Source organism: Pinus tabuliformis, chromosome 9 (assembly GCF_031772625.1).
Source record: "Pinus tabuliformis cultivar Carrire ecotype Pingquan chromosome 9, CPIR1, whole genome shotgun sequence".
Taxonomy (NCBI): domain Eukaryota; kingdom Viridiplantae; phylum Streptophyta; class Pinopsida; order Pinales; family Pinaceae; genus Pinus; species Pinus tabuliformis.
Window position 1 is genome coordinate 768,318,707 of NC_142307.1, and position 27,930 is coordinate 768,346,636.

At 38.9% G+C, this 27,930-nt stretch overlaps 1 protein-coding gene across 3 annotated transcripts in view; it reads left to right on the forward strand.

The window, feature by feature from the left end:
* Positions 1-27,930, forward strand: part of LOC149150992 (RNA polymerase III subunit RPC82 family protein) — a 333,151-nt gene that overhangs the window by 145,291 nt on the left and 159,930 nt on the right. For all 3 annotated transcript variants that reach the window (XR_016262948.1, XM_089440967.1, XM_089440966.1), the window contains 3 exons: positions 9,764-9,922; positions 10,138-10,175; positions 10,294-10,383. Coding sequence is in view for 2 of the 3 variants with exons in the window: in XM_089440967.1 (XP_089297093.1) it covers positions 9,764-9,922; positions 10,138-10,175; positions 10,294-10,383 (287 nt within the window). In the remaining variant the exon portion in view is untranslated. The remainder of the gene's footprint in view (positions 1-9,763; positions 9,923-10,137; positions 10,176-10,293; positions 10,384-27,930) is intronic.

Genomic DNA, 27,930 nt, shown 5'->3' on the forward strand with positions numbered 1-27,930 from the left:
AACTATCTTGCTAGGAAATTTAGGACCAAGTAATTGATTTGCAACTGCTGCTTGGATGAATAACTATCTTATATGAAGTGCAGATCCTAAAACTAATATGAGATCCAAAAATCTTGGTTAATTTTAGTTAAATGCCTATCTAAGTTTTAACCCTTCGATCCTTTCTATATTGAGTCTGTTTTTGTAGTAATTGGCAGAAAGAAGATAAGGTGAAGCACACTAAGGTGTGATTAACGATACCACTTCTGAAAATCTAACATACCCGGTGCCTCCGGTGCTGCAGAGAGATGTGGCTCTGATGACTGCAAGGTCACCGTTTTAAGTACTATTAAAAGTAGGCTTCTCAAGCGAAGATGGATGGATACCTATCTCTCTATCAACCAAGCTTATGCTTGGAAGTAAATTTTATTTATGCAAAACTAACTTACATGCAAATGCACGAGATGATGAGAAGAAGTTAGACCCGAGAATTATAAACACTTGTGTCGCAAAAACCCTTAATCACCAAAATAAAATGCTCGCTTTATTGGATGAAGAATTAAAATTAAACCCCTGAAAATATTACAATTAAACCACAAGCTTATTTTAAATCTTTTTTGATACATTTATAGTTCAAATAGAACAAAAACTTCTTTGGCAATCAATGTCAACAAATGCTCAAAAAATACTCTGTTTATGAAACAAAAGATATGCATTTTATCACAATGACAGAGTACTTAATTTTCATAAATTAATTTTTAGAACAACAGTAATAAAAACTTTATGACAACAACAATATGACAATGAAAACAATAAGCTATCAATGATATCTTTATGCCAAAAATTTACTGAAAAGTTTCCAAACTTGCCCACATGAATTATCAAAAATTTTCAGCCTGTTATAACGGGATTTCCAGAATTATATTAGATTTGATATACTTATTACAACGAACAATTAAAACATGAAATAAGCCTAATGATGAATGCCCAACTCAAAAAAATGTATTAGACAATTTAGGAACTGATTTTAGGCTAATCCACATGAAATTTTGCCACTGTTATATTTCAGGCTTCAGAAACAGAATTATTCAGAGATAACAGTCACTCAAAATGTAGATCTAGGCCAAATTCTTGCAAACATAAATGACTTATTAATGTATTTAGCAATTTTTTTAGTTAATTTCAAACCACTTAGATATATTTTTCACCACTATTAGGAAGGTATATGACTGCTGTAGCAAATAGTGAGGAAAAAGATGGTTTATAGATCAAACCCTTAGGCCCTAGGCCTTGAAGATCACTTGCCCAAGTTGCTAAAAAAATTTCAATATTTGAAACACAATTTTTTACCAAATTTTCTGCAAAAACCTACCAATGATTAGCTTCAAAAAATTAAATATTCAGATCAGAAATGGAGCAAGGGGAATCTTGGGCTAATGATAGCTAGCACTTTGGCTAGGAGAAGACAGATTTGGGCTTAGGAGCCCCAAACCTTGAAACCCTTGTTTTGAAAAAAAATATTTTGCTTTAGATTTATTGCAAAATCTTTAATGGTTGGCCTTGTAAAAATATTTGGGACAAGATATTGCCCTCCAAGGCCTAGATCTGTTTCAAAATCCCCAGGTCTGGTTGAAAAAATCTCAGATTTGAAGATTTACTTGGCTGATTTCGCAGATATATTCCTGCAAACAATTTTTGAGCCCAGATCTTGCCCTCCAGGGTCTAGAATTAGCTCAGATCTGAAGATTTTCTTGGCTGATTTCTCAGATCTATTCCTGCAAACAATTTTTGAGCCCTGATTTTGCTCTCCAGGGTCTAGATCTAGCTCAGATTTGAAGATTTTCTTGGCTGATTTCTCAGATCTATTCTTGCACAAGTGAAAATAGAAAAACCCAATACCCAATATGTACAAAAATAGAGAAAATCCCAAAACCCAAGTGTTAAAATTCAAAATTATGTTACAGAATTTCTTATCTACACAAGTAAATAACAGATCTATACAAGTAATTTATAGATCTATACAAATAATTTACAGATCTATCAAATTTGAGGAGTATGAGTCCAACTCCTCTCCCAGATTTGATAATCTAAGGCTCCTAATAGCCAGATCTATCAAAATTTCCACAAAATATTTAAAAGATTTTGAAATTTTAGAGAGACACTAGTCCAAAAACACCTTGCAAAAAAAGATTATCGTTAGATAAATCTTGAGGCTTATATGAAGTAGGCTCTTCAGAAAATATGTGTTCAGAGTTGGCTGGTCGAACCGAAGACTATCCCCAAATGCTCAATGAGAACCTGAGAGATATTCTACAAACACTAGATTAACCATCAAATCAAGTAGAGAAGTAGAACAACAATAAAATTTTGAAGAAATAGAGATACCTGCTACTTCAATCAAAATTAAAAGTGTTGCCCTAGATCCAACAAAATGAATAAGATACATGTATTCATATTATTCTAAGAGAGCTATTGATTGATGTTTTCACATAATATTAAGCAGAAACTAAAACAATGTTACCATAAATTCATGAGGAGGAACACTACAACACGTTGAAACCCCAAAGACTTTTGCATTAATTCAAAAAATTATACAAGAGAGCTTGAGAGTTTAGTACACGATCTAGAGATCAGATGGATCAACTGACAAATGACCTCCTATTTAAAGATAAATCTTCCAATGGCTAGTTTGAGTGATCCTTGTCAAAACAATCTTGACCGTTGGTGAGGATTAAAATTTCTTTTAATCTCATCCGTCGAAATTTTAAATTCTTGAGGAAATTCGAATTTTTCAATTAGTTGCATTTTAATTAACTCAATAATAAAAATTTTGAGTTAATTTTTTAAAAATTTAACTTTGACTTAATCCCCAGGTACCAAAGGCTTAAAATTTAGCAAAATAATTAATTTACCTTAGTCCCGGGACCTTTTAAAATTCAAATTTTAAAGAACTGACGAATTTTGCCTTTGGAGAATTTAAATTTACCTAGGACCTAGAATTAATTAAATTTTTGGCTTAGGATTTTAATTAATTTTTTGGCCAGAAAATGTAATTAACCTATGAGGGGTTAAATTATTTTTCCAACCTTCAAGACACTTTATAATTTTCATATCTTTTATATCATAAGGGAGAAAACCCATCTGAAATAGACCCTCACATACTATCCATTTCTGCTACACAAATATAATTTAGCAGACCAAACAATTTGTAATAAAATATCTAACCAAATAGTTAGGATTATTCTCAAATCAATTTTACATAGACTTGATCTATAACACTAGGGCTCGCCTAAGATCCCAGTAACAAAATACATTCTGACTTTAGGGTAAGGCTGAAGGAAAACTCTATCGACTATTCGAGAATGGATCGGTGAGACAAAAAATCTCCAGGATCACCAGAAAAGTAGGTTTACCTAGGCAATTACATACACGACATGAATTTGCTAAGATTATTTACATTATACACTTGCAAAATGGGTTTACATTATAACATGATAATCAAACTGATGATGATAGCTGGACGACATGAACACATCGATCAGGCGCTATCCCTTTTGCGAAAAAATGTGTACTGCTATGGGTCGTTGACACGTAGTGGTCATCACACTGATCATCTTATTTCAGTATTGTTACAGCTCAAACTAGCAGGGGGGACCTAGGAGGGTATCCTATAGAGCATCTACTAGGTCAAGGGGCAACGATGGAGCGATAGCCCATTGCCACCTCAACTAAGGCTCCTTGCTCTTTACGGACTTTCATCGATGGGAGGAGTCTAGGTATGAGAGGAATCACGAGGAAAGATGGATCAATGATAAGATATGGTGACTCCTAAAGCCTATTCACAAGAGAGGCTCAAATAATTGGCTTGCTTGCTTTGACAACAAGGTGTTTAGCTCTATAAGAAGGGCTATGAGGATACCTAGACCTAGGGTCGGGGAATATCCTTTAACAAGACGTATCCTAGACCTAAGAATCCTAAAGGAGAAATGGCTTCTATGTGACCCTTGTGGGATGTGAATTACAAAGTTGTGGGGCCACAAAGAACCAAAGTGGGCCCAAACTAGGTCAAGGGTATGGAGTTGACCAATACTAGAGGGGCTTGACCTGTTTAGGGAGGAGAATAAGGTCAAAGGACAACTTTTCTTTTGAAATACAAATTCAATGACCCAAGTGAAGACACTAATCCAAATCAAACTAGGGAAAGAGATGGTATTATGGATAGGGCTTGCCATATCTTAGGATTCCACCGTCGGATTTGCCTCAAACTTGGAGGACCTTTTTGAGAAAACCCCAACGCAGTAGTGGACCAAAATTCAAGGGTTTTGGAATCTCCTAGCTCCTCCTCCTTCACTCCTCCAAGCTCTCCTCTCTTCTCTTCTCCAACTCTCATAAACTCAAAGTGATTAAATGAGGGATGAATGTGGGCTTTATTCCCTTCATTCCTCCCCCTAACCCAAGGTGGACCCACCCCCAATAAGAAAACTCACAAAAAATAAAAAAAAAAGATTAAAAAATAGACTTTTTTAGGTCGCATGGCGGAAAATTTGGAAGCATGTATGGAATCGTACGTGATCCGTATGATTTGGCCTCCGAAGCGCCGCGCTTCGTACGGTCAAAGTACCATACGAAATGCGCTTCGAAAAAACTGAAATGTGCTTCGGACGCACGCTTTCAAAATTTCAAGGAAACGCGTTTCGGTTTTTCCCAAGCGCGTTTTGGGAGGTGCTTCCCCCACGCATCCGTACAGAGCACATTTCGGGGTTTAGATCCGGGGTGGGGGACGTTTCTTGCAACACTGTTTTGGATGGCTACAAAGATTTTCGTTTGATGCCCTATGAGAGCTTTTAGGTTAGGCCTAAAGAGAGGAAAAGAGGTGAAAAGATATTCATTTGAGTGATCATCAAGGACTAGACTAGTGCCTTGCTTTAGGGAGAGATGGAGTCAAGGAGATTTCAGTACTTGGAGAAGCTTTCACCCAATCAAGGAGACCTTAGGGAACCTCGCATGACATCTAGGGCATGAACTTGGTTACCAAAGATATTTATACTTCAATGTGCAAGATTTGATGACTTATCAAGGTAATATCAATAAATTTCAGCCTTTAGGAACATTCATTCACCATACAAGACATATGTAATATATGCAACACATCAAAAGTCTGAAATTCCACAAATTTGCATTATTTTAGGGCAATTTCAGATATGGAGAGCTAAAATCCCATACATTATCCATGTGACAAGATAAATGTAAAAATAAACATGAAAAAGAGAACTTACATGTATAGTGAGTATATCCAATCATCAATTCAAGAAGTAATTTGAAGCTCCAAGACCAAGAGATAGTAACCAAACATCAAAATTCATCCATGAAACCAAACTCGTCCTCTCAAAGGGAATGCGAAATTCTCACAAGAGATACTAATCCAATCCAAGTGATGATGAGATAAATGAATTATACAATACAACACGGGATTCAAATGGCCTAATTTTCCTAATTTAGCCCTAAATAATAAAATAATGTGTAATAATAACATCCCTTGGTGACAAGCTCACCAAGATAGCTCCAAAATAGAAAGATAAGCCTCTCAAGAGTGAAAAATAGTAAACATAATGAGTTGTTGGACCATTGAGAAGGCCTAGTGGAGTTCAAAGTGTGCCAAGGTGAGAGAATAGATTCCAAACATAGTGAATAAGGGGTTGGTCCCTTGATATCCAAGCTAGTCACATGTGGTGTCCCCTAGTGGGTGTGGGGGCACAATGACATACTCATGGGTCTCCAAGTGGATCAATAATACCTATAAACCATTTGTAAGGGCTAGGATGATGACATAAGCCCTCCCTTTGTCTCTCGCGGTGAGACACATCCTCATCTGGACCCTGGAACCTCTGCCAAGTGTGTGGTACAAGTGTGGAGCCGGTTGGGCATGGTGATCTAGGTGCATCATCCTCATCCAAAATGTGGAACACGAGTAATCACTGAATGGTGCTGGGAATCCATGAAGTGCTCTCTGTTATGGTGGAGGCCCATGGCTCTCTACGCTCACCCTACAAGTGCCACTGTGGCCCTCTAGAGGGCTTGGACCCCGTATAGGGAGACCAAACCCCAAATGGAGACCCACTTGCAATCCTACATAAGATACAATGTGTCCCCTTGCCCTCCAATACAACAAATCATTCGAGTAATCAAGTAAAAGAGCTTACAAGTTATTTGATCAAACGGACACTTCATGGTGCCATGCCCTTCCATAGTGGGCTTTGGCATGTACAGGTGTCTCCAAGCTTAATAAGGGGGTTAACCAAGGACCCTATTAGGTGGTTTAAACCTTTAAAGGGGGTGACATGTCCATGGTACATCCATCAAGTGGTAGGTGGCATGTGATATAATGATGGAATGAAGTGGGGATCAGGGGAAGGTTCCTAGTCACATGCCATGGTACAAAGGTAGTTATAATAGGGAAGCCCACACTTGGATATATGAGTGTAGGAGGGAGCAATTGTGGTACATGAGTTACCCCGACCTTTGTTTTTCCACCCTGCTTCATATGCCTTTTGCCTTTGATTGATTTCTCTTCCTAACTACTTGGGGCTCCAGGGGATGAGAGCATGATGTGTAGGATATAACAATAGATATCCCCTTTAAGGTGGAGCAGTTCATTGCCCACTAGGGGTTGAGAGTCGGAACAATCATGGGTTCCTTAATGTGGAGGTGGCTCATCTAGGGCCCATAGGAACCAGGGTGATGTCCATAGATAAGGGCTAGAGCTCATGTTTGTCTTTTTCCCACGTGCTAAATTTGTATTCCCCCGACCATCTTTTACATTTTGTGGTACATTTCTTGTTGAGAGTGGCCAAATTATGCTTTTCCTTTCTTTTTAGCGCCATCAAATTTCAGGGCATTGTTTCAGGCCTAACCCAAAGTGTGGACAAGGGAATGGGGAGGCTAACCCTTTGTGGACCCAGATGGGAAAAGTGATAAATGGGGTTAGAATGAGTGGAGGGGAGTGATGTGCATGGTGTCAGGAAGCGGGACCATACAACCAAAATTGGGATTTCCCATGTAGTGGTAGCCCTAAAGCTAATAGCCAATAAAGGAGATCCCACGAGACTAGGATACAAGGCTAACCACCAAATCGGGCAGAGGAGACAAGAGTACAAACCTAGCTCACTCTTTTTGCTGAATCCTCACACCAATCCATGCCCAAAAGGGTCCATGATAAGTAAGCAAAATTACTCAACTATATCAATGAAAAGCCATACCTTTGGGTTCAAGAGGCCGACCTTCAAACATACGATCATAACAGATGGGCGAGGGACCATGTGGTTGGCTCAGGTGGCGGAGATAGTGGCACATCGAGCTATCTGGTAGCTGTAAGGGGTTGCTGGCTGCCAGCTGAGGACCATCTAGGAGAATTTTTTTCTCCTACGATACCACCCATGGATGGTGCATAACAAGTACCTTCCCAAAAGTCCTTCTTCGGAATCTGGCACATGTATTTCTAACCCTGAAACTTGGATTGGCTAGACTGACAAGTCTGCTATGACCTTTTGTTGCTAGAAATCTCAACCTCCTTTCCTGCACTAGAAAACTGGAAACCCACTGAGAAATAAACTAGAAATTCCGCTTGTGTGCTCTTCTCTTCCTGCCCTACGTAGATCCACTGCAAACCCTTGCTACAAATCTCTACGCCCAGATATACCCTGCAAAATCATTGATCTGCGAACCAGAACCCTCTTTTCTGGCAAATCCACTTCTTGCTACCACCACTTCTGGACAAATAGAACTTTTCCTCCTCTCTAGTTTTGGAAATTGATTTTCCTGCCCAACAATTCCCACTGTCTGGCTGGCCTGCGTAGATCTGGAAACTGGTGCTTCAAATCTCCCTCGGAAACTGCACAAACTGCTTCCTTTTCTTCTGAGCCTCTAATTTGATCTACAATGTTCTGATACCATGTGAAATTTCCAGAATGAACCAACTAGATATTTATCTTCTAACTCTTAGCAGTCTATTTGTCTTTTGTAATTTACTTTCAACAAATAACAACGAATTCATTGATGCATTCTTCACAATAACACACTGTAGAATAAAATAGGAACTGAGAAATAGATGCACACACACAATAAAAATGACACCAATATTTTTGGACTAAATGTCCTCAGAAAAACCCTGAAGAGAATAATAGTGCAACAGATGAGAGTTTATATTATTATGCAACAATTTGAGAAAATAATTACAACTGGTTGCCCAACTGGAAAACCTCTGGAAATGCACTGGAAAAATATACTGGAGATCCTAGATCTCCTCTACAAAACAATTCGGCCTCCTCTAGCCTGCTCACGCACCCCGCACTGGTAACTCGCACTGTTGCCTGGAATACACACTGCTACCTCTGGATTCGCACTGCCCGAAACTGGCTCTAATTGAGCCGTCTTGCCTCCCTCTGTCACTGGAAACCACTTGCTCTGCCTTCTAGAAATAGATCCGGTATTTAGCTACTGAACTGTGGCTCTTTCGACAACTCGCTTAGGGGTTTCCGACTATTCACATTGCTTGTACATTCCCCTTTGCAGATGTATTCAACCTCCCTTGTCCTGCCACTCTGGCACTGGAAAATAACTGGGAATCTATCTGGAATTGTGCTCCCGAATTATCTGCTACTCCCTCTCTCCAATGCTCTCCCTTTGGCTCAACACACGCCCTTGCTAAAGACTGCAAAATGGGTAGCTTGATCTGCCTCTCACAATTGATCACACTGATCACTTTGATACTATCTGCAAGCCCTTCGACTTGCTCTTATAATCTCTCATTGAGTGTTCAACGACCACGATTTAATCTCCATTGATGGCTAAGATCAGTTAGACTTCATCGATAGAAGTCTCGAGAGCAATCTCGAACATCCTTAATTAATTAAGTTTAATTTACAATTTTCCCTAAGTTAGACTTAAGAAATAAATTAATTATGGCAAATTAATTTAATTAAGGTGTTTCTCAAGCTTATCTCGCGAAACCTTTTCTGGGTTTTGGAGATCTAGTGTTCCTTAGCCCCTCTTAGCATCATCTGAGACTAGAACACCTATCCGATGCTACTCCATATCCAAAAATCAACAATATGCCAAGGAGGATGTTATTTTGAAAGAAAAGGTAGTTGCTCTTGAGAAACTTGTCAAATCAACAGGGTTATTTTAACAAGGTGTTAAATCAGTAGCTTGGAGAACATTATGCAACAGTAGGCAGTGATGAAAAAGAGATTATCAGATGGAGCATGTGTGTAGACTTTGACTTTTCCTAATTGTAATTTGTAGTACTAACTATTTGCTTATATCATTAAATATGTATATGTAGACCTTGACTCTGTTTTGGAACTCTCAAAATAATTCCTATGCTAAGATTCCAATTTTGCTGCAAATTTGCGTAAGGATGTTAAATATGCCTTATATAAGTTATTTAAATATATGATGCAATGCTTTGGCATGCATTTTTTTAATGAGATCTTAGAGATTTAGTCTAGTGAACGTTAATGATTCGATAAAATAATCACTGGAACTGTGTGTGCATGTGCTGTATATCAGACTCTTATTTCGCATAGGTTGGTACCAAGATTTCAATTAAATATGGATGCCATCTGTTGATTTACTTTTTGTACCGACGTTCATAAATTCAGACTCATTGATGGGTTAGAATTATAATGATTATAATATCATTGCTACCCATTCTACTGTTGTGGCTTATGCTGTGCTTTTATTAGTTTTCTTTTAACAGTCAATAAAGTAACTTTTATTTCTGTAGCTCCATTGTCAATGGATGCTATAATGCAAGCAGTACGTGCAACCACAGAAGGACGTACAATGACATTGGAGCGCATTCGAGCATCCCTCAATCAAATGGCTTCTGACTCTGTTGGTTATTTAAGTCGCACAGGAGACATGGGGGGACATTATGTTATACGTATCCTGTCTTTGCTTATAATGGATGGTCTTCCAATTATTTAGAAGCAATCCGATTCATATTTCTGATCTCTTAGACAATAGAACTGCTATATTTTGATATAGTGTTTTTTCTGGAATATTTAGAGTATAGGAATATGCTATGCAGTCCTTCATTGTTTTGTTTCTGAATTATAAATTTGATGCTACTGGAACTTTTTCCATGACTAGTGATAGACTTGTATAAAATTATTGAAGCTGCTCGAAAAAGTGAGGTAAACTTTGATTTGCCTTCACTGTGCCTTCTTTAAAATTGAATTTGATTTGAAAACAATTTCCCTTGTGATCAACTATGAGCGTCTGTAAGTGATATTTTTGTTTGGTACTTGCTAGGTGGAAGCGATTGTGCTTAAGAGATTTGGCAGAGAAAGTTGTAGGGTGTTTAGACTACTAGCTATGAAGGGTCAGCTTGAGCAAAAACAGGTATTCTTACATGGTGTTTTCTTCTGTGTAGAAAATGTGCTTTCTCTAACTATAAATAAAACATATATGTACATAGGCATTTTTTTACACAAAAATGTGTTAAAAGGGAAACAACCAATCCTGTTCAGGTAGATTTTTGTATGAAACATTAAGCAAGAAGGAGATTCTTCACACATTTTGAGATTTGGATGGAGTATTCATCCCATGGATACTATTGTTCTATTCCATGGACTAGGTATCTTACTATTCTGAGAGTAGTACGACTCCCTTGGTTAACTCCTTTCTATTTGGAGATATATCATTGTTGACATGGTTTTTGACTTTTCTTGGAAGGCACACTTGTTGAGAATCATTATTGCTATTCTAGGAGATAGTTATGTAACGAACAAAGTTCGTATACGCAGCAGAATAATTCAGAAGAACTGAAATATGTAAGTATCCATCATAGGACAAGTAGTAATTGTATATAAGAATTGTTGAATGTACAAAAAGATGTGTGTAATGATTACAATGAGGGCCCGCTTATATACCTAGGCAGGTGCCCTTTCATGAATGGTCATGTCTCTAAGACATGCCTCTTCATTACTAACTAACTAACTATTAGTTAATTAATTATTATTTATTATTATTATATTTATTTACATTTATTATTTTTATATGAATTATATTCATAACATTGCCCCTCTCTTCAAAAAGCTTTGTCCTCAAAGCTTACTGATGAAAGGGTTGGATCTCTTTTCCTGTTTCGAATATCTTCTCGTCTCAGAACTTTCATCTTCGTTGATACAAGACGATATGATCTCTTCGCTTTCTGGATTGTTGACTTTATTTTTAGTATCAATCTGATCTTTTAAATTTTTGATTTGTTCTAATAACCTTTGATTAAGGGTTTTTAAATGCAAATTTTCTTCTTCCCTTTCTGACAGATTCTTGTTGAATTTCTTCTTGAGACATTCATTTTCTTCCGCTAAATTTTCCCTGGTATACCTTCTCAAGTAATTTTTTATTATAATCCCTTAGATGCCAAATTTTGTTGTTACTTTCTGTTGATTCTTTATAAAATGGTCTTCGAGATTTTTATATTTATTTTTCAATGCTTCGTCTTTTGTTGTAGTTCTGTGAGTTCTTCCTTTAACCTTTTCATTTGCATCTTCTCATTATCTTGATGTCTTCTGTACTTAATAATCTTCTACACGCTGGACAACTTAATTTGCAACTTTTTTGAATATATGTATATCCAATTTCATTTAGACAAAATGGACATTTAGTCCAAAATGTTGACTTGGTTTTATGACTCATTTTCTTCCTTCGTTTGCGGATTAGACTCCATTTTTTTCATCAATATTTTATTTATTTATTTATTTATAATAATTTACGATAAATAATATATTAAATTAAAAAAAATCCTCCAATAGCATTTGTTTTCCTTAAATATTTCCCCTCAACACTTCAAAAATACCACAATTAAAAAAATTCCTCCAACAACATTTGTTTTCCTTAAATATCTCCCCTCAACACTTCAAAAATACCCCCTTTGTGTACTTTTAGGAGTATAATAATTTTCTTCCTTTTTACCTTTATAAATATCTTCACAATTTTTTCCCTTATATATTTTATAATACCTTTTTCATATCCTTTTTTTTTTCCCCTGGGAAAAAGTCGTAATTTGTAGATGCCAGATGCATATTCATATGGAGGCTAAGGAGCCTGACAAGTTCACAGTCTATAGATCTAAAGGAATGTCTGGATGTCTCCACGCAGGGAGTCCACAACATCTGTACTAGTTGTAACTAAAAGATGATCAAAATTTTAAGTCCTGCTCTACGCAGAGAGCAACAAAAAAACTGTACGTTACCAAAAAAAGGAGTTGTTACTCATGTCCAAACAGTGGATATATATACATGATAATACAAAAAAACAGAGCTTGTTAATATGTGGGCCTTATAGCCCATTTTCTATAGGATCATCAAAAGGTCTATGATAATGCTGGTAGAAAGTTCCGTCTATCTCCTCCTGAATCAACCAGTCATTTCCTTGTCTGTGCGCTGCCTCTTTGGATAGATGATCTGCGTCTGAGTTTTGTTCCCTGTAGATGTGACGACAGACAAATGATTCAAAAGATGTAATCAGTCTTTTAGCTTCATCTAATATATGCCTCAATGAAAATGCATAGCAATGAGATGCATCATTCAGCCAGTTGCAAACAATTTTAGAATCTCCAAATAGTTGCAGGTGTCTGCACTGTTTTTGTAATGCAAAGTGAATGATATGTTTTGCTGTGCACAGTTCAACAAAGTTATTGGTGCCTCTGCCTAGGTTAATTTGGATCTTGTAGCAGTGCGATTCATTGAGGTAGAGGATGGCGCCACCCCCACAGCCTGCTTCCTGAGCAGAGCCATCAAAATATGCCCAGGGCTTAGATTTGTCTATGATTTCAGGACTGATGGTGCGTGGGGGGGCAATGGTTTCCACTTCGGGGAGCAATTCAAAATCGGTGATCGTGTGGTGTAAAATGGCAGGCCAATGGGGGGTCTTTAAATTGAAGATGGCCTGGTTACGCGCAATCCATAATGCCCAGCATACAAGCAGTGGCATATTAATGAATTTTCCTGAGTGATTCTGACACCAATTGTTCCAAGCTTCCATGAGATTGCGCCCTTGCCAGTTTTTTAAGATTGGATAGTGAGAGATGAGGGATTGCCAAAATTCCTTAGCTATATTGCAATTTAAAAAGAGATGCTCTGTACTTTCTTCTTCCATGCGGCATAAATGGCACCAGAAGGGACCATAAAATGATCTCTTCATTAGATTGGTCCCGGTAGGGATCTTGTCGAAGAGAATATTCCACATCAATAAGCGTGTGCGTGGTGCTGCCTTGAGCTTCCAGAGCGCTTTCCAGGTTGGAAGGATGTCCTGAGGCTTGAAAGATTCCATGAGCCTTATATAACCTTGTCTCGGGAAGTATACTCCGTGTTTTGCAAAGGCCCAGATTATCTCATCCGGTCCTTCTGTGAGTCTGATATGTAAGGGCATCCGTGTAATCCTGCCATTCGTGATACCACTGAACTGGTATCTCCAATGCTCGTGCTGATATCCATGCCTGCTGAAGAAAGGAAGAATTGCCGTTGTTGCCGATGTGCTTGATGTGGGTAATTCCTCTGCTGTGAAGATATCTTAAACGGTCTGCAGATAATCTATGGACATTGCCACAGCCGACCCAAGGTTCCAATCCAATTCGTACAGCATTACCTTCCTTGATGCGCCATGTAATTCCTTCACGCAGAAGTGGTAGTGAGCCGATAACCGCTTTCTAGATATTAGATATGTTATGTCTTGTTTCATGCTGCTGACGGAACCAATCCATTAAATGTAATGGCTTGATGTATTTCACTTGAGCGACTCGGGTCCAGAGACTGTTTGTGGTGAGTTGCCACCCGAGCTTGGCCGCTAATGCTCTGGAAAATAAATCAAGTCTCTTTATGCCCCAACCTCCCCAACTTTTGGGTTTTGTAATGGTGTCCCATTTAACCCAGGCAAATAGCTTCCCCGGTTGGTGTCCTTTCCAAAGAAATCTACAGCATATACTTTGTAATCTACTCAATATACCTTTAGGTATCCAGGCCAAGGTCATCCAGTAGACTGGAGTGGCTTCAATAACTGTCTTAATGAGAATCAATCTGCCTGCCCGAGAGAGATATTTGTGATACCATACCTGTAGTCTTTTTTCCACTTTCGCAATGAGCGAAGTCCAATCAACGATCCTGTAACCGAGTGGTTTTAGTCTAAATCCCAGGTATTTTATACCTTCTGTCAAGTTCAATGAGGTGAATGGGAAGCGCTGAGATGCAAAGGTGAACTCATGTTGCGTACATCCGACTGTAGTAATCGTGGATTTGCTGTCATTTATCATCATTCCTGTAGCTTGTTGAAAAAGAAGGATTAAGTTCTGAAGAGTAGTGGTGTCCCCAATACTGCCATTTAAGAATATCAGAATATCATCAACAAATAATAGATGAGTGAGATAAAAATTTTCAGCGATTTTAATGCCAGTCAGCTGATTTCTATCTCGAGCAGATGTTATAATCCTACTTAATCCTTCCATAATAAGTAAGAATAGCAGGGGCGAGAGAGGGCATCCCTGTCTGAGGCCCCTCTCTGAAGTGAAAAAAGAAGTAGCTTCGCCATTGAGAAGCACACTGTAGGACACATCAGTGATACAACTCATTATCCATTTGATATAATCATAGGGAAACCCAAGATGAGTCAACAGAAGTCTGATGTAGAGCCAGTTTGTTCTATCGAATGCCTTGGATAGGTCCACCTTTAGAATCATTCCTTTCTGCTTTTTGAGCTGCATTGAATGCATGAGTTCTTGTGCTGTGGCAATTGCTTCGTGAATCTGTCTGTGATGAAGGAAGGCAAATTGTTCAGGAGATATATGACGTGAAAGAATAGGCTTCAGGCGGTTGGCTATGATCTTGGCAATGATCTTGTATAGGCAATTACAGAGGGATATGGGTCGGAAATCATTGAAAGAGACATGATTGTTCGATTTTGGGATAAGTGCAATGAAAGTGGATTTGATGGCAGAGGATATTCTGCCACTCCTTCTGCAGTTCTCCACAATCTTAAGAAGGTCATTCCCCAGGATTTCAAAAAAAGCAATGTAAAATTCGATGGTCCACCCATCTGGACCTGGGCTTTTATCTTTTTTAAACCATTTTATAGTTGCCTCCAATTCTTCCATAGTTACTTCCTTCAGTAGATCTTCCGAGTCTTCTTGTAGTACAAACCTGGGGAAATGTTCAGCCACCCTCATGATCTCCATGATGTTTACATCTCTAGGAGCTTTGTAAATACCTCTGAAGTGCTCTGTTGCTAGCCTGGCCAGGTTCTTCTGAGATGAAACTGTCTGCCCCCGCTCATCCCGCAATTCCCAAATAGTATTGATAGATTTGCGCCCATTGGCAAATTTATGATAAAACTTTGTGTTATCATCTCCCTCGGTGAGCCAAATTGCCCTGCTCCTAAGTCTCCAACTTTCTTCTCTTTCCTTCAGAATATGTGAGCGCTTCACAATGAGGGAGGAGTACTGTTCTTTGCTCTCAGGAGTGGGGAAGGTCCCATCTGATGAGTCCTCATGCAAAGCAATGACCCTTTCAGCCTCCCTCAGAGTATTGTCATCACGGATATGCTTCTGATGTGCCCAGTTCTTAGAGATCCTCTTAAGTTCAGATAATTTCCTGATGAAGCCTTCTGTATGACCCTCATTTTCCATAATAGGGTTGGTCTGCCAATAGTTAGTTACCAACTGTATGTATGAAGGGTCCTTTAACCAAGAGGAATTAAATTTGAAGGGGCTCTTGATCTTATGATTAATGTCGATCATTTCCAAAAAGATTGGTCGATGGTCGGATATGCCACCAGTTCCAACCCATTGACAAATGCGGGGAAGTCTGTTGTGAAGTGATTCCTTAATAAGGAACCTGTCAAGTCTTCTGGCCAAGCTTTGTTCTCCACTGCGGTTGTTTGTCCAGGTGTACTGTAATCTGGCAGAAGGAATGTCCACCCACTGATGATCCTCCAGTAGATTGGAAATAGTGCCCCCAAGATTCACAGTAACCCAATGAAAAGTTTAAGTCGCCTCCAAGTATAATGTTATCTGCCTGTAGAAACTTAAATACCAATAAGGTTCTCCAATAATTGGCTCTGTCAGCACAAGGGCCATAGACATTGATGATGCGGATGTCCATCTCGATGGAATAAGCAAAAATGTCTAAACCAATGAATTCTCTGCCTCCCCATATATTCCTGATCTCCATAGCATTGTTACTAATCCCAATAGCTAAACATCCGAATCTCCCGGACGCATCCAGTGCATGAAAGGTCCAATTGGGCAGCCAGGAGTTGAGAGTAATGATAAGAGGTTCAGCTAAATAGAGGGTTTCTTGAAGAAATATAATATTCGGCTGTGACGAGATGAGCAGTCTCCTGAGTGCTAGTTTTTTGGCCAAAACTAGCAAACCCCCTACAGTTATAGGAAATGATCTTCATGTAGGCTGAAAGAGGGGGCCATTCTTCGCTCTAAGGGCCCTGAAAATAGTTTGCTGTCGCCCAAGGGCGACTTCTTCATCAGCAGTGTGTCTAGCTTTGGTGATGCGAGAGGGTCGGCCTCGAGAGTTCTTATGAGCTACAGGGGCGGCTTCTGAGTCCAGACCAATGGCATCTACACCTCTATCCTTCGATCGGGATCGAAGAGAGTACCTGGGAGATGTCGGAGGGGAAGGGATGGGGAGAGATGCGAGGGAGGATGTTATCAGAGATGGCAGGCAAGGGGATGTCGCGGGAGAAGGGAGCGGGAGGGAGCAAATGAGGGAGGATGGAGGAGGTAGGCCCCGGGGTTTATGAAAAACCACAGAGGTCAAATGTGCCGATAGTGGAGACGTGCAGATGATGTGATGAGATGCAATGCCAACAGATATGTAAGATTCAGGAGGCAAAGGAGAGGGGGATGAAAACAACATACCCATCGTCGCGACGTCCTCCTGTGCAGTCGCTGAGTGTACTAGAGCTGGCGATGGTGGAAGAGACGCTGAGGTTTCTTTAGCAGCTTCAGCATTATCGGGTGGACCTTGGGGATCTCCATCGACATCAGCTTGCTCCTCTTGATTCTTCTCCGAATTTCTCCTGGGAGGATGGTCCAAGGGATGCTCGAACTCCCCTTCCTGAACATTTTCCCTTCTTTTCCAGAGGAGTGGACAATCCCTGTATAGATGTCCCACTTTGTGACATCTACGACAACGATACGGGATACCTTCATAGTCGATAATTTGTTTGCGTTCCGTGTCTCTCCATTGAATGGTGATGAACTCTTGTAGTCCTCCCCTGGTATCCAGATTGATAAGAATCCGGGCGTAAGACATCATGCCAGTGTGCTGGTAGGACTTATCATAGTCCATGTAGGAGCCAATCGCATTGCCAATCCGCCGGAAGATGTCTTCTGACCAGTACTGGAGTGGTAGGCCTGGGAGTCGAATCCAAACGGGCCCGATGCCAATCTGCTTTGTCTCTGGGTCGAATAAGGGAGTCCAACGCTTAAGGAGCACCGGAGCATGTTCAAAGTGCCAGTAAGAGGACAAGACCCAATTGGTATGATCAGCATGAGCGAACCTCAATGCGAACCATCCCCTCATGAATGTTTGCACGAAGGGGATTTCCACCAGATGTTGTCCCCAAACTTCAGTTGCCCAGGTCTTCAAACATGCTGCCGAGTAGTTCCGACCTCTAATGCGCCCAACCAGTACCCTGTCTGCAAATTCCATAGTCTTTCCCCACTAAATGTCTTCCTCTAGCCTGAGAAGGATGTTGTCTGCCTTTGATTTGAAACACCTGTACTTCTTTTTAGGGCCCAGAGGGGGAGGTAGGTTATGTAGCCGACCCAGGGGAGGGCCGGTAATAATTGGGGGGGGAGGGTTTAGGTACGAGGAGGAAGGGTTTTGGATGATGCCGGTAACAAGGGAGGGACCAGAGAGCGGGGGAACAAAGGTGAAGCTTCCCGACGGAGGACCAAGTGACCCGGTGAAACCGGCCGTGGCAATGGGCAGCGAAGGGGGTAAAAACGGCCGGGAAATGGTACCAGACGCCGAGGGATCTAGACCAGGGTTAGGGTTCAAATAGCCGGAAACGAAACCGAGGGCTGTCGGAGAGTTGGGGGGGGTTGAAAGCGCAGGCCAGGTAGGAGGTACATCGGTGAGGACCATAGGATATGACCTTGACTGTTCCCCAAGCATATATGAAGAGTAGTTTTTGGTGAGGCCAGAACTGTACATACCTTCTGATGTGGAGAAAGAGGAGCGCCAGATGGATACCCCCTCCAGCGGGTCTTCGTAATAATCAACAGCTTCGAGATCCTCCATTACGCCAGCTGCTTCTTGGAACGGCGGACACCTCAGATAGTAGTAAAAACCGGAGAAAATGACAGTGCTCAGGATAAACGGACCGAGCTGGGCAGGTAAGTAAAAAACCGTCGCGGGTTGTAACCGGGAGATGCGGCACAGAAACCCTTCCTTCTCCCGAAAGGTCAACCAGTTCGTAAGCGATGGTGGTGCGATAGGCGGTTGAAAGGTAAACGACAGCTGTGCTGAGCGGGTAAACGGAGTCCGACGCGGTCTCAGAAAACTGCAGAGGGTTCCTGAAACCCTAACCCAAACCCTCACGCGCCTTCTCTCGTCCGGTTTCCGCCATCCTCTCTCACGATGACTATATACAATTATTAATATACTTTCTCCCTTTTGGTTTTGAACCTGTGACTTACTAGGAGGAAACACATGCTCTTAACCATTAGGCTCACTAAAGCTATAATTAATATCCTTTATAATATAACACTTTATAATAAAAAAATATTCGATTCTCCTTGGAATATACTAATTGGTATAACAAAACTTTAATGGTTTATGATATACCCTTTACTTACAATTTCACACAATTGAATGTAGACTATTGTTTAATCACCTTATATTATAATGCCTAATGTCCAATAAGGTTGAATTTTGTAAGGCGGACTTGGAACCCAAATTTTAATTGTATATATATTTTTTTGTGGTTATGTGGCCCTTGTCTAGCGAATCCTTACTAGTAACAATGAAACGACAAACGGCAATAAGAATTGGACGAACGTTAAGTGGATGGAACAGGCTCTGATTATACAAACGCGACTGTTTGCAAAGATTCGTAACTATACAGGTGTGAATGGCAATACGTGGTCACAACTTAAGTGGTAGGGTCAATTAATTAGTACAGGTTTTATTCAATTGTACATCAGTAAGATCTGTGTTGCATCAAGAATATGCAACAATACCCTGATTCTTAGAGCAATGGATGCCTTAATTAAAGCGTATTGGCACTGATAATTTTTTTTTGGGTGATTTATTCAAAGCGATAGTGGTAAGGGACAAAATGACAAAGTCTGTGACAGTGTATCTGTGGGTAGCGCGACTGCGTACGAAGGTTGGGCCTAGTGGCTGTTCGACTATGGCGGTGATAGGGTGCAGCTCCGGCCGGGCGGTGGAGAGCAATGAGAGCGAGGGTTCAACGATAAATGTGGTTACGCTTTGAAGGAGTGGATGATGATATGGTGTTGGTGTTCAGTAGCATCAGCGGAGAGGAGAGCGACGACAACGGTGTTGTTGTGTTTACTACGTAGACTATAGTAACGACGTCTTGTCAGGATGCACTGTGGGGTAATGGCAGCTGTGACTAAGTACTGCAGTTGTTTTTCGGTGTGGTTGCTATAACGGGCAACAACTGTCTCGACAGGTAAGTCTTTTTTATTTTTTAATTAATTTTAAATAATTTTTTTCGTATAACGGGCAACAACTGTCTCGACAGGTAAGTCTTTTTTATTTTTTAATTAATTTTAAATAATTTTTTTCGTATATTGTTTAATTTTTTTTCCTATAGTTTTTTTTATAATCTCTTTGTTTTTTTAATATAATATATGTTTGTTTGTTTGTTTTTTTTTAATAATTAAGTCTTTTATTTATTTATTTTTTTCGACTTGTTTTTCTCCTTTTTTTTAGCCCGATAGCAAATCCAACAGATTGGAGAATCTCCAACTATATAGCAAAACGCTTGATCGTGACGACAACTATGTTGACGAAGACTTTAATGGCCAATGGCCGAGATCAGAGAACGTGGCACTAATACCAATATAATGAACAAAGTTCGTGTACGCAACAGAATAATTCAGAAGAATTGAAATATGTAAGTATCTATCGTAGGACAAGTAGTAATAACCTTCCAGAATAAGCCAAAAACCCTTCTGAAATAAACCAAAAACCCTTCAAAGATGTGCCAAAAATCCTTCCCCAGAATGTCTCTCCAAATTAGCTCCTCTTCACTTCTGGTTCATGACGTGTGAACCTCAGAACTGCTTTTCTTCGCTTGTTTGAACAGACCCGAAATTGCTTGAGTGAGTGACTTGAAATGCTCCTTCTTGCACCTATTTATAGTGCATTCAAGGTCTAGGCTGGGCCGACTTGTTTATTGGTTGGGGTGACTTGTCCACTGGTTGGATTGGCTTGTGCAATTGGTGGAATGTATAGTGAATATTCAAAAAATCATTTCTCCTCAATCGTGAGGAGTTAGAGGGATTGTCATATATTGTTGGAAAATTCTCAGAATAAGCTTTCCAACCATACATGTTATGCTTCCATTTGAGCTAGATAAATGGTGTAAAAATGCATTCAAAGATAGGGTATCCAAATGGCGCATCAAAAATCCAAAAACAATATTTCGAAATATGTTAATTGAATATGTAACTTTCTCTTTCATTTGGAGAACCTTTGACATCAATGACTACTTTTTTCAACGAAATTCTGTAAATAAGTTGCTCCCCTTACTTGTAATGGTTGTTGTTGAGTGAGCAATAGTTATAACTTTTTATTGGTGGAGCATATTTTGGAGTATATTTCTCCCTTATGTTGTGTGAGGCATTCTATTGAACATTTATGGTGGATTGGAGCAACTTATATGCATGCAAAGAATTGGATCATCAAGTCTGACATCTTCCAAATATGATTAATTAGGTGTGGTCTTTCTTTACCCTAGTTATTTATTTTATTGTTCTAGGTATTATCTAAAATGTTTGCTTTCCTCAAGCCTAGACTATCTTAAGTCCTCCTCATAGGATTTGAAAGATTCCATTACTCCAAGGATAAGTAGGCACTAGTTTCTCTTTTTCTCATCCCTTTGTTTCTAAATTTTCAAACCTTAGTTTGCTGGGAATTATGTAATCTTCCTCTTTTGCACAATATCTAGTCATTATTTGTTCTACATCTTAGAAGTTATATTTTCCAGCCATGTTTTAGTCTAGAAATTTGCATTTCTAATTTTGCACTAGACTAGATTATCAAGAAAGCTTGTTGGAAATTACTCTTAAATTTTTGTTCTGAGCTTAGTGCATTCCAACACTTAAGTCATAAATTTGAATTTCCAGCTAGTTGATTGACCAAGGACCTCAAACTTAGACCATAAACTAAGTTACTATCATACCTTTGTGTGTTGGAAATTTTAAATTTAAATTTTTGATTGCATATTCAACAATTATATTCATCTTTTCTATTCATAAATTTAGTTTCATCACTTGTATATTTCCTAGAAGGTCAATTATACATCATAATGAAGCAAAAGTCATAATCTTACATTATACAATTTTTCTTTATTTTTCTATTTTAGTTGAATTGTTTTTTCCAACACTAAATTTTCAGAATTGTTTGTGGTTTGAAAATTGGATCTTAGGAGCTCATTTCAGCCTTGAGTATTAGGGAGATAATTTTGGATTTTCTCTATAAATTTTTGAATTTTGCATCATTTGTTATCACTGTAAAGTATTTCTAGAGTTTGACTTATGGGCATTGACATCCTGTTTATATTTCTTAACTCCTGTATTTCATATCTAAATCTGAAACAATCTTTTACTAAGATATCTACAAGGGTGAGATTTGAAACAAGTCAAGCAAACTTAAATCCACTTATCATAACAAGAGTTGAAACCTAGTTTGGAGAGCCCTTGTCATCACCAATGGATGACAAGCATCTCACCCTTTTCAATCGGACCTAATGCATTTTGTAGGTAGTTAGAGTAGGATTGTGTGCCTTGCATGCTTGTTTGTGGATCCTTCTTTGGTTGTTTGCATACTGCTGTCTGCATGATAGTTAATTGTTATGTTTTAATATTTTAGTTGGCATTTTATTTTATTATTATTTTTATCCTATATGGCAAGGTTGACGATCAATACCTTGCTCATTTGCTATCAACAAGTTGCTATGAGTGTATAGGTAATAGGTTTACAAGTACCAAGGATTGTTGGAATTCTCATGCATTCCTTGTTCAAGTACATGGATCATGCACTCTATGGTGAGTACATGTCCCTGAGTTGGAGCTAGATGTTACCCACCAAAAGTGGGTAACTCATAGGAGAATTTTTGTCCATATTTGACAACTAGCCAATGAACAACCCTATGATGGTCGACAAATAGCATTATCCCAGAGTTCTCCCCTTATTTTTTCGGTTAGTGCGTTGTTCCATTTAGCATGCTTCTTGAAGGAAGGTGGGTCATCTATCAGTAGGTACTCTAAACATTCTAGTTATCATGTGCTTTCATTTAATGTTATGGATATATTAATATGAATCACAAGGCAAACTAGATGATTGACCACAATTGATTGTGTCTTGGTTCCCACACTTCCCTTGGGAGGTTAGTTTTTCACTCTAGCCTAGTGGGACTTCCTCTGAGGCCTTAGGGTTTAGGAAAGGATTGATATAACATGTCTAGGGTAATCCGTACTTACCACTTTCCATGTCTTTCAATTATCCATCTCCAATCTTTGGGTTAATAGTCATTAGTCATTGGGACTGGCACCTTATATTTACATCCTAGAGTAAGGGTTGTGAAACTTGGCAACAGAGGCTGATGTAGCTGAAAGAACGATAAAAGCATATAAAGCCACAATGGGAAGAAAATGTAAAATGCAAAAGATGGCTAGGACTTATTTAGCACATGGGCAAAAGCCTAGCATGAGCTCTACCCCTTTCATTAGCCATCACCCAGTTCCTTAAGCATTCAATGCTTCATTTAAAATAAAGGAACTCTTGTATGTTTGAACCCCAATGGGTGAGAAATTGCTACATCTTAAAGGGGTATTGGAAAAACAAAGCAAACTTGGGCTCCTAAGCTATGCGCCAAATATAGATAAATTATTAATGTAAAAGGTGCACCAAAGAGGTGGAAAAAGCAGGCTGAGGAAAGATGTAACTCATGCTACCACAATTTCTCACTCGTTACATCAGTACACTTTGGATGTTGGACCCCCCATTAGTTGGTCTTATAGCTGTGGCATCTTCCTTGAAGTCTCTCCCACTCCATGACCACCATGTATCAGATACCTTATGATTGATGGGTCAACTTGGGACATGTCACTTCCTATGTTAACCTAAACATCCCTAACATAAGTGAGGCAACTTGTTTACAGACCTTGAGCTAGTTAGAAATTTGAAGGTGAGTTTTGTGTGAAGTGTTTTATAATGTCCCCAAATTTCGGATTGCCTTGTGGTGAGATTAGGAGGGATTTCGAGAGCTTATGTTATGTCAGCCACATCATGGAAGTAGGATTACATTATTGGTGGGCCTGGAGGAGCTTTATGGGGTCTGAATGGACTGCTTTCCATTTTTCATCATTTGGATTAGTTCCGCACAATTTGATCTTGGTTCCACTGCATTCCAAGAATTTTCGTAAAACAAAGTTATTAACGGGGATATTTTAATTAATTACGATTAAGGTGTTATTTCAGGCTGATTACTTGAAGAAACACCTTAGTGTAATAGCTCGTTGGAACCAGAACAGAAAGATCTAGAAGACATAATGATGAAAATGAGCTTTGGGAGGCCAGTGTTATCGTGGTGGCAAATTATGTATTTTCTGGAGATAAAAGTGACTTGAACTAGTAATAAAAAGTCACTTATTAAATAAAAGGAGAAAAAATATTTTTATCTAAGGGGTAAATAAAAGGGGGGAAAGTCACTTGGAAAATAGGAGGAAAAATGCACGAAGTGGCTTATCAATAAAATAATTAAAGGAGATTTCTTGAAGATTGGAGAAGATCTTGGAAAATCATATAAAAGGGGAGAGAGACCATTTCTCATTCATTCTGGTTTATGATTATTTCTTGGTGTTTGATTTGGGAGCTCAGGCGAGTTTCTTTCGAGGGTTTAAACTAGTTTTGATGGACATCCATTGCCACCCTAGCTGGTAATCATCCAATTTCGATGGACATCATTGCCACCCTAGTTGGCATTGCGGGGAAATTATTCAGATTTCCATTTGTGCTTAAATTGCAGGTTAATTTGCAACTATCTCTCAAGGAGTCAAATTTATATATATTTGCTAGAGATCGAGTTGCTGTTGTTGGGATCAAATTTATTAAGAAGGCTAAGTTTATCTCTTGTCATTATCTTCAGTGGGCCAAATTCATCTTAACTGTTGGGCTAAGTTTCATTAGCTATTTAGAGGGCTGAGTTTGTTTGCAGATATTATTTATTGGAGTTGTGTTATTTTCTAGGGTTCTATTTGTTTTGCCGGAGCTGATATTTATTTGCTGGGGGTTCTATCCATTTTTCGGAGCTGATATTTATTTGCTGATGTTTTATCCATCTTCTGCAGATGATATTTATTTGTTAGTGTTCAATCCATTTTGTCAGGGTTGATATTCAATTGTTGAGGTTTGATCCATTTGCCAGAGTTGGTATTCATTTGTTGGTGATCGATTCATTTTTCCAAAATTGTGCATTCATGCAGAGAGGCTGAGTTCTCCTTTGATAGGTTGAATTTCTTGCACTTCTGGGAGCCAAATTCCTGTGGGAGGCCGAGTTGCTAAGCTCAATATCAGTGGCTGAGAGGGCCGATTTTATCTCATTTCCTAGACCAAATTCCTTGTGGGCCGAGTTCAATTCTTAGTATCGAAATCATTATCTTTGGAGGCTGAGTTGGTTCAGCGATTTGTCGGAGAGGTGTCTAGGTTCATAAAGTTGATATTTGCATGTAAACCCTCTATTTCAACTAATAAAATTATTGGTTTCCCTTGCAATATTCTTGTTGTACATGTTATTTATTTTGCTTGCCAAGTGTTTGTGAAAATGTTTGCTCACTAAATGTTTGACAAAAGTCCTCAAAGAAAATTTTGAAAATTTGTGGGTTAAAATAACAAATTTTAGAAAAGGGGATATTACATTTTTTTGTGCCCCTAGCATTAGATATGGTCCACTATGATGCTTTAATGATTTTATGTCCCTGATGATGTTGATCTCACTTGATCTTGGGAGGTTTTGTTCAGGTGGCATCACACATACAACAAATATCCCTTGAGGGATAGCTTGAATCCTCTCCAACACATTCCTGGGGGTACTTTGCTTGATTCTGAGCGCAGATATGACTTTGTGGCACCAATGGTGCCCCTCCAAAGATGAGCGTTGGCCCCGTTGTCGCAAAATCTAGTAGGACTGATGTAAGGTCTCACTAGGTGAGGGGCCAGACCTAATGGCAACAACAAGGGTTGCCACTATGACCTCAACAACCTCCCTCCTATGTTTTAGTGGAATTTCAACTACAAGGGAGGCTTCCCTAAACCACCTGTTGTCGCTTAAATTGTACAGGCGAGATGCGACAACGATCAGGTTGGGGGCTATCACTGATCCCTGACCTCTCCGTTCTAGTTTTCTCCCAACAACTGGCTATGGGGGGTAGTCCCTATGAAATGTGAAGATGGGAGACCACTTGGTAACCAATAAGTCCGGGAGACACAATTGAATGGCCTAGAAACTTGGTTAATTTAACAAGTCTAATGATTTCATTGGATTATTTTGATAGCCTAGTGCCTTAATGGAGTCAAATACTTGCTTAATATGAATTATTTGCCAAATAACTGGATGATCAGTTGCTGCCTTGGGATGCCTCACTATCCTATATGAGATGCAACACTTAAGAAACTAAGTGAAATGGAAGATCTTGATTTATTTTAGATTATATGCTTAATTGGATGAATCCTTTCGCTTAACTGTTTTGAGGTTAGTCTCTAGAATAGGTTGTGAGAGAGAAACCAAGGGGAAGCAAGCTATGGCTTGATTAACGATACCTTCCCTGGGGTTCTAAGCACCCGATGCCTCCGGCGCTGGAAAGACTGTGGCTCTGCTCTAACGACTGCAAGGTCATCGTGTTAACCACTAAAGAGGGTCTAGACTTCGCAAGCTACATGAGAAAGATTGTCCAAGAGTCCTTCAACCAAGCGTATGCTTGGAGGTAGATTTTTTAGCAATGCACTACTAGTCCTAGAATGCAAGTGCAAAATATGAGGGAATGCTTCAATGAGATTATTAACTAGGTTAAGTACTCCAGTAAGATAAATTATGTCGATTCACATGCTTGTAGTGATATTTAATATGAAAGCAATTAAATGAAGCGCTTAAAGAGCAATTGAACAACTATCTCAAGTGAAATGAAATTAACAATTCCAATTAGAGCTTATCAATTATGTTAACAAGACCTTATTTTATGATTAGCAATATTATTTAGTGATTAGGCATGTTACCACTTATATCATAAACCAATGAAGCACATTAGATGACAATAGAGACAAGCTCAAAATGAGATTGCTAATAGTGATAAATAATGGATGCTAATGCGATGATGCAAAGGCGCAAAGATGCAAGAGGAAAATCGAGACAAGACTATTATCAAGATACTAATGCAACTTAAAATATTAGATAGCTCCCTTTGCAATAACTTACTGTTATAGATCAGCAAACAAGTTACTCAATTTGCAGTCCCAAAAATCACTTGAAAACAATCACCATTTCAATGATAAACCTTTAGCAATTAGAGAGATGACCTTTAGACTTGTTAGGCTTATTAAAATTTGGTCCTAGGAATGGATCTTTAAATCTGATCAGACTTCTTTAACAGTGATAACAGTCCAATATTTTGATTGCAAATGAAAAAAATTAATGACGAATTCAACCTTTAATCAAAATGATGATTTCTTAGTGTATTATGCTTATTTAGATTAGTTTTTAAGAGCAATATATCAACAATTATGTTGCTATAACACTTATATCAGACTGCTGAAAACTTCTATCAGATTTCTGCAATATATATCAGACCTCGAGAAAGCATAGGACAACCAGCATAAATAAACAAGATTGATGAATTAAACCCTTATAATCGAAGTGTGATGCCTTATATGATTTATTAGCTTATTGAGGGGTTACTTTGGCTTATTCTTTGATTTGTTTGCCACTGCTAACAAAGACTTGGATTGCTGTAGGTTATTATCCAATAGATGACAATCAATTATATTGCCAATATGGACTCTTAAATGCAGATATAGAAAAAGCCAGTGCGCAAAGAATAATTTTAATGCTAAGAAGAACAAGTTAGGCTAGGAAAAGACCACTGAAACCTCTAGATCAGATCTCTAAAATTTATATCAGACCTCTGAAGATTCAAATTAGTCAATTGTTAACAGAGAGATCAGCAAGATCTATTCACATAAATGCATGAAAATAAAGCCAAAACACTTACAATGTTCTTGAGATTAATATGTGATGATTTTAGAGTGTTTTTTAGGCTTGTTTCTCTTGAATTTTCAGGTCTGCAATAAAATGTTCAGATCTGATTTGATTTATGCAACAAGTGAAAGAGAAGGTAAAGAGAGAGATCAAACCCTCAATGCGTCTAGGCCTATGTCCAATGGCTGATTTAGCTAGCCAAGACACCAATGAGGCTAGTCTTGGTCTTGAATTGCAAATTGTGGGCTTGCCAACACCCGTAACCACAAATGTAAGTCGGAAATAAAATAGATCAACCACCAAAACCCGCATCCAAGCTATAGAATGCCTTCTAAACCTTGTGGCTAGGTCAACAATGGTCTCTAGCCCTTGTGGCTATGCCAAACTAGCCTCAAAACACCAAAAAATGCCTTCAAACTCAAGAAT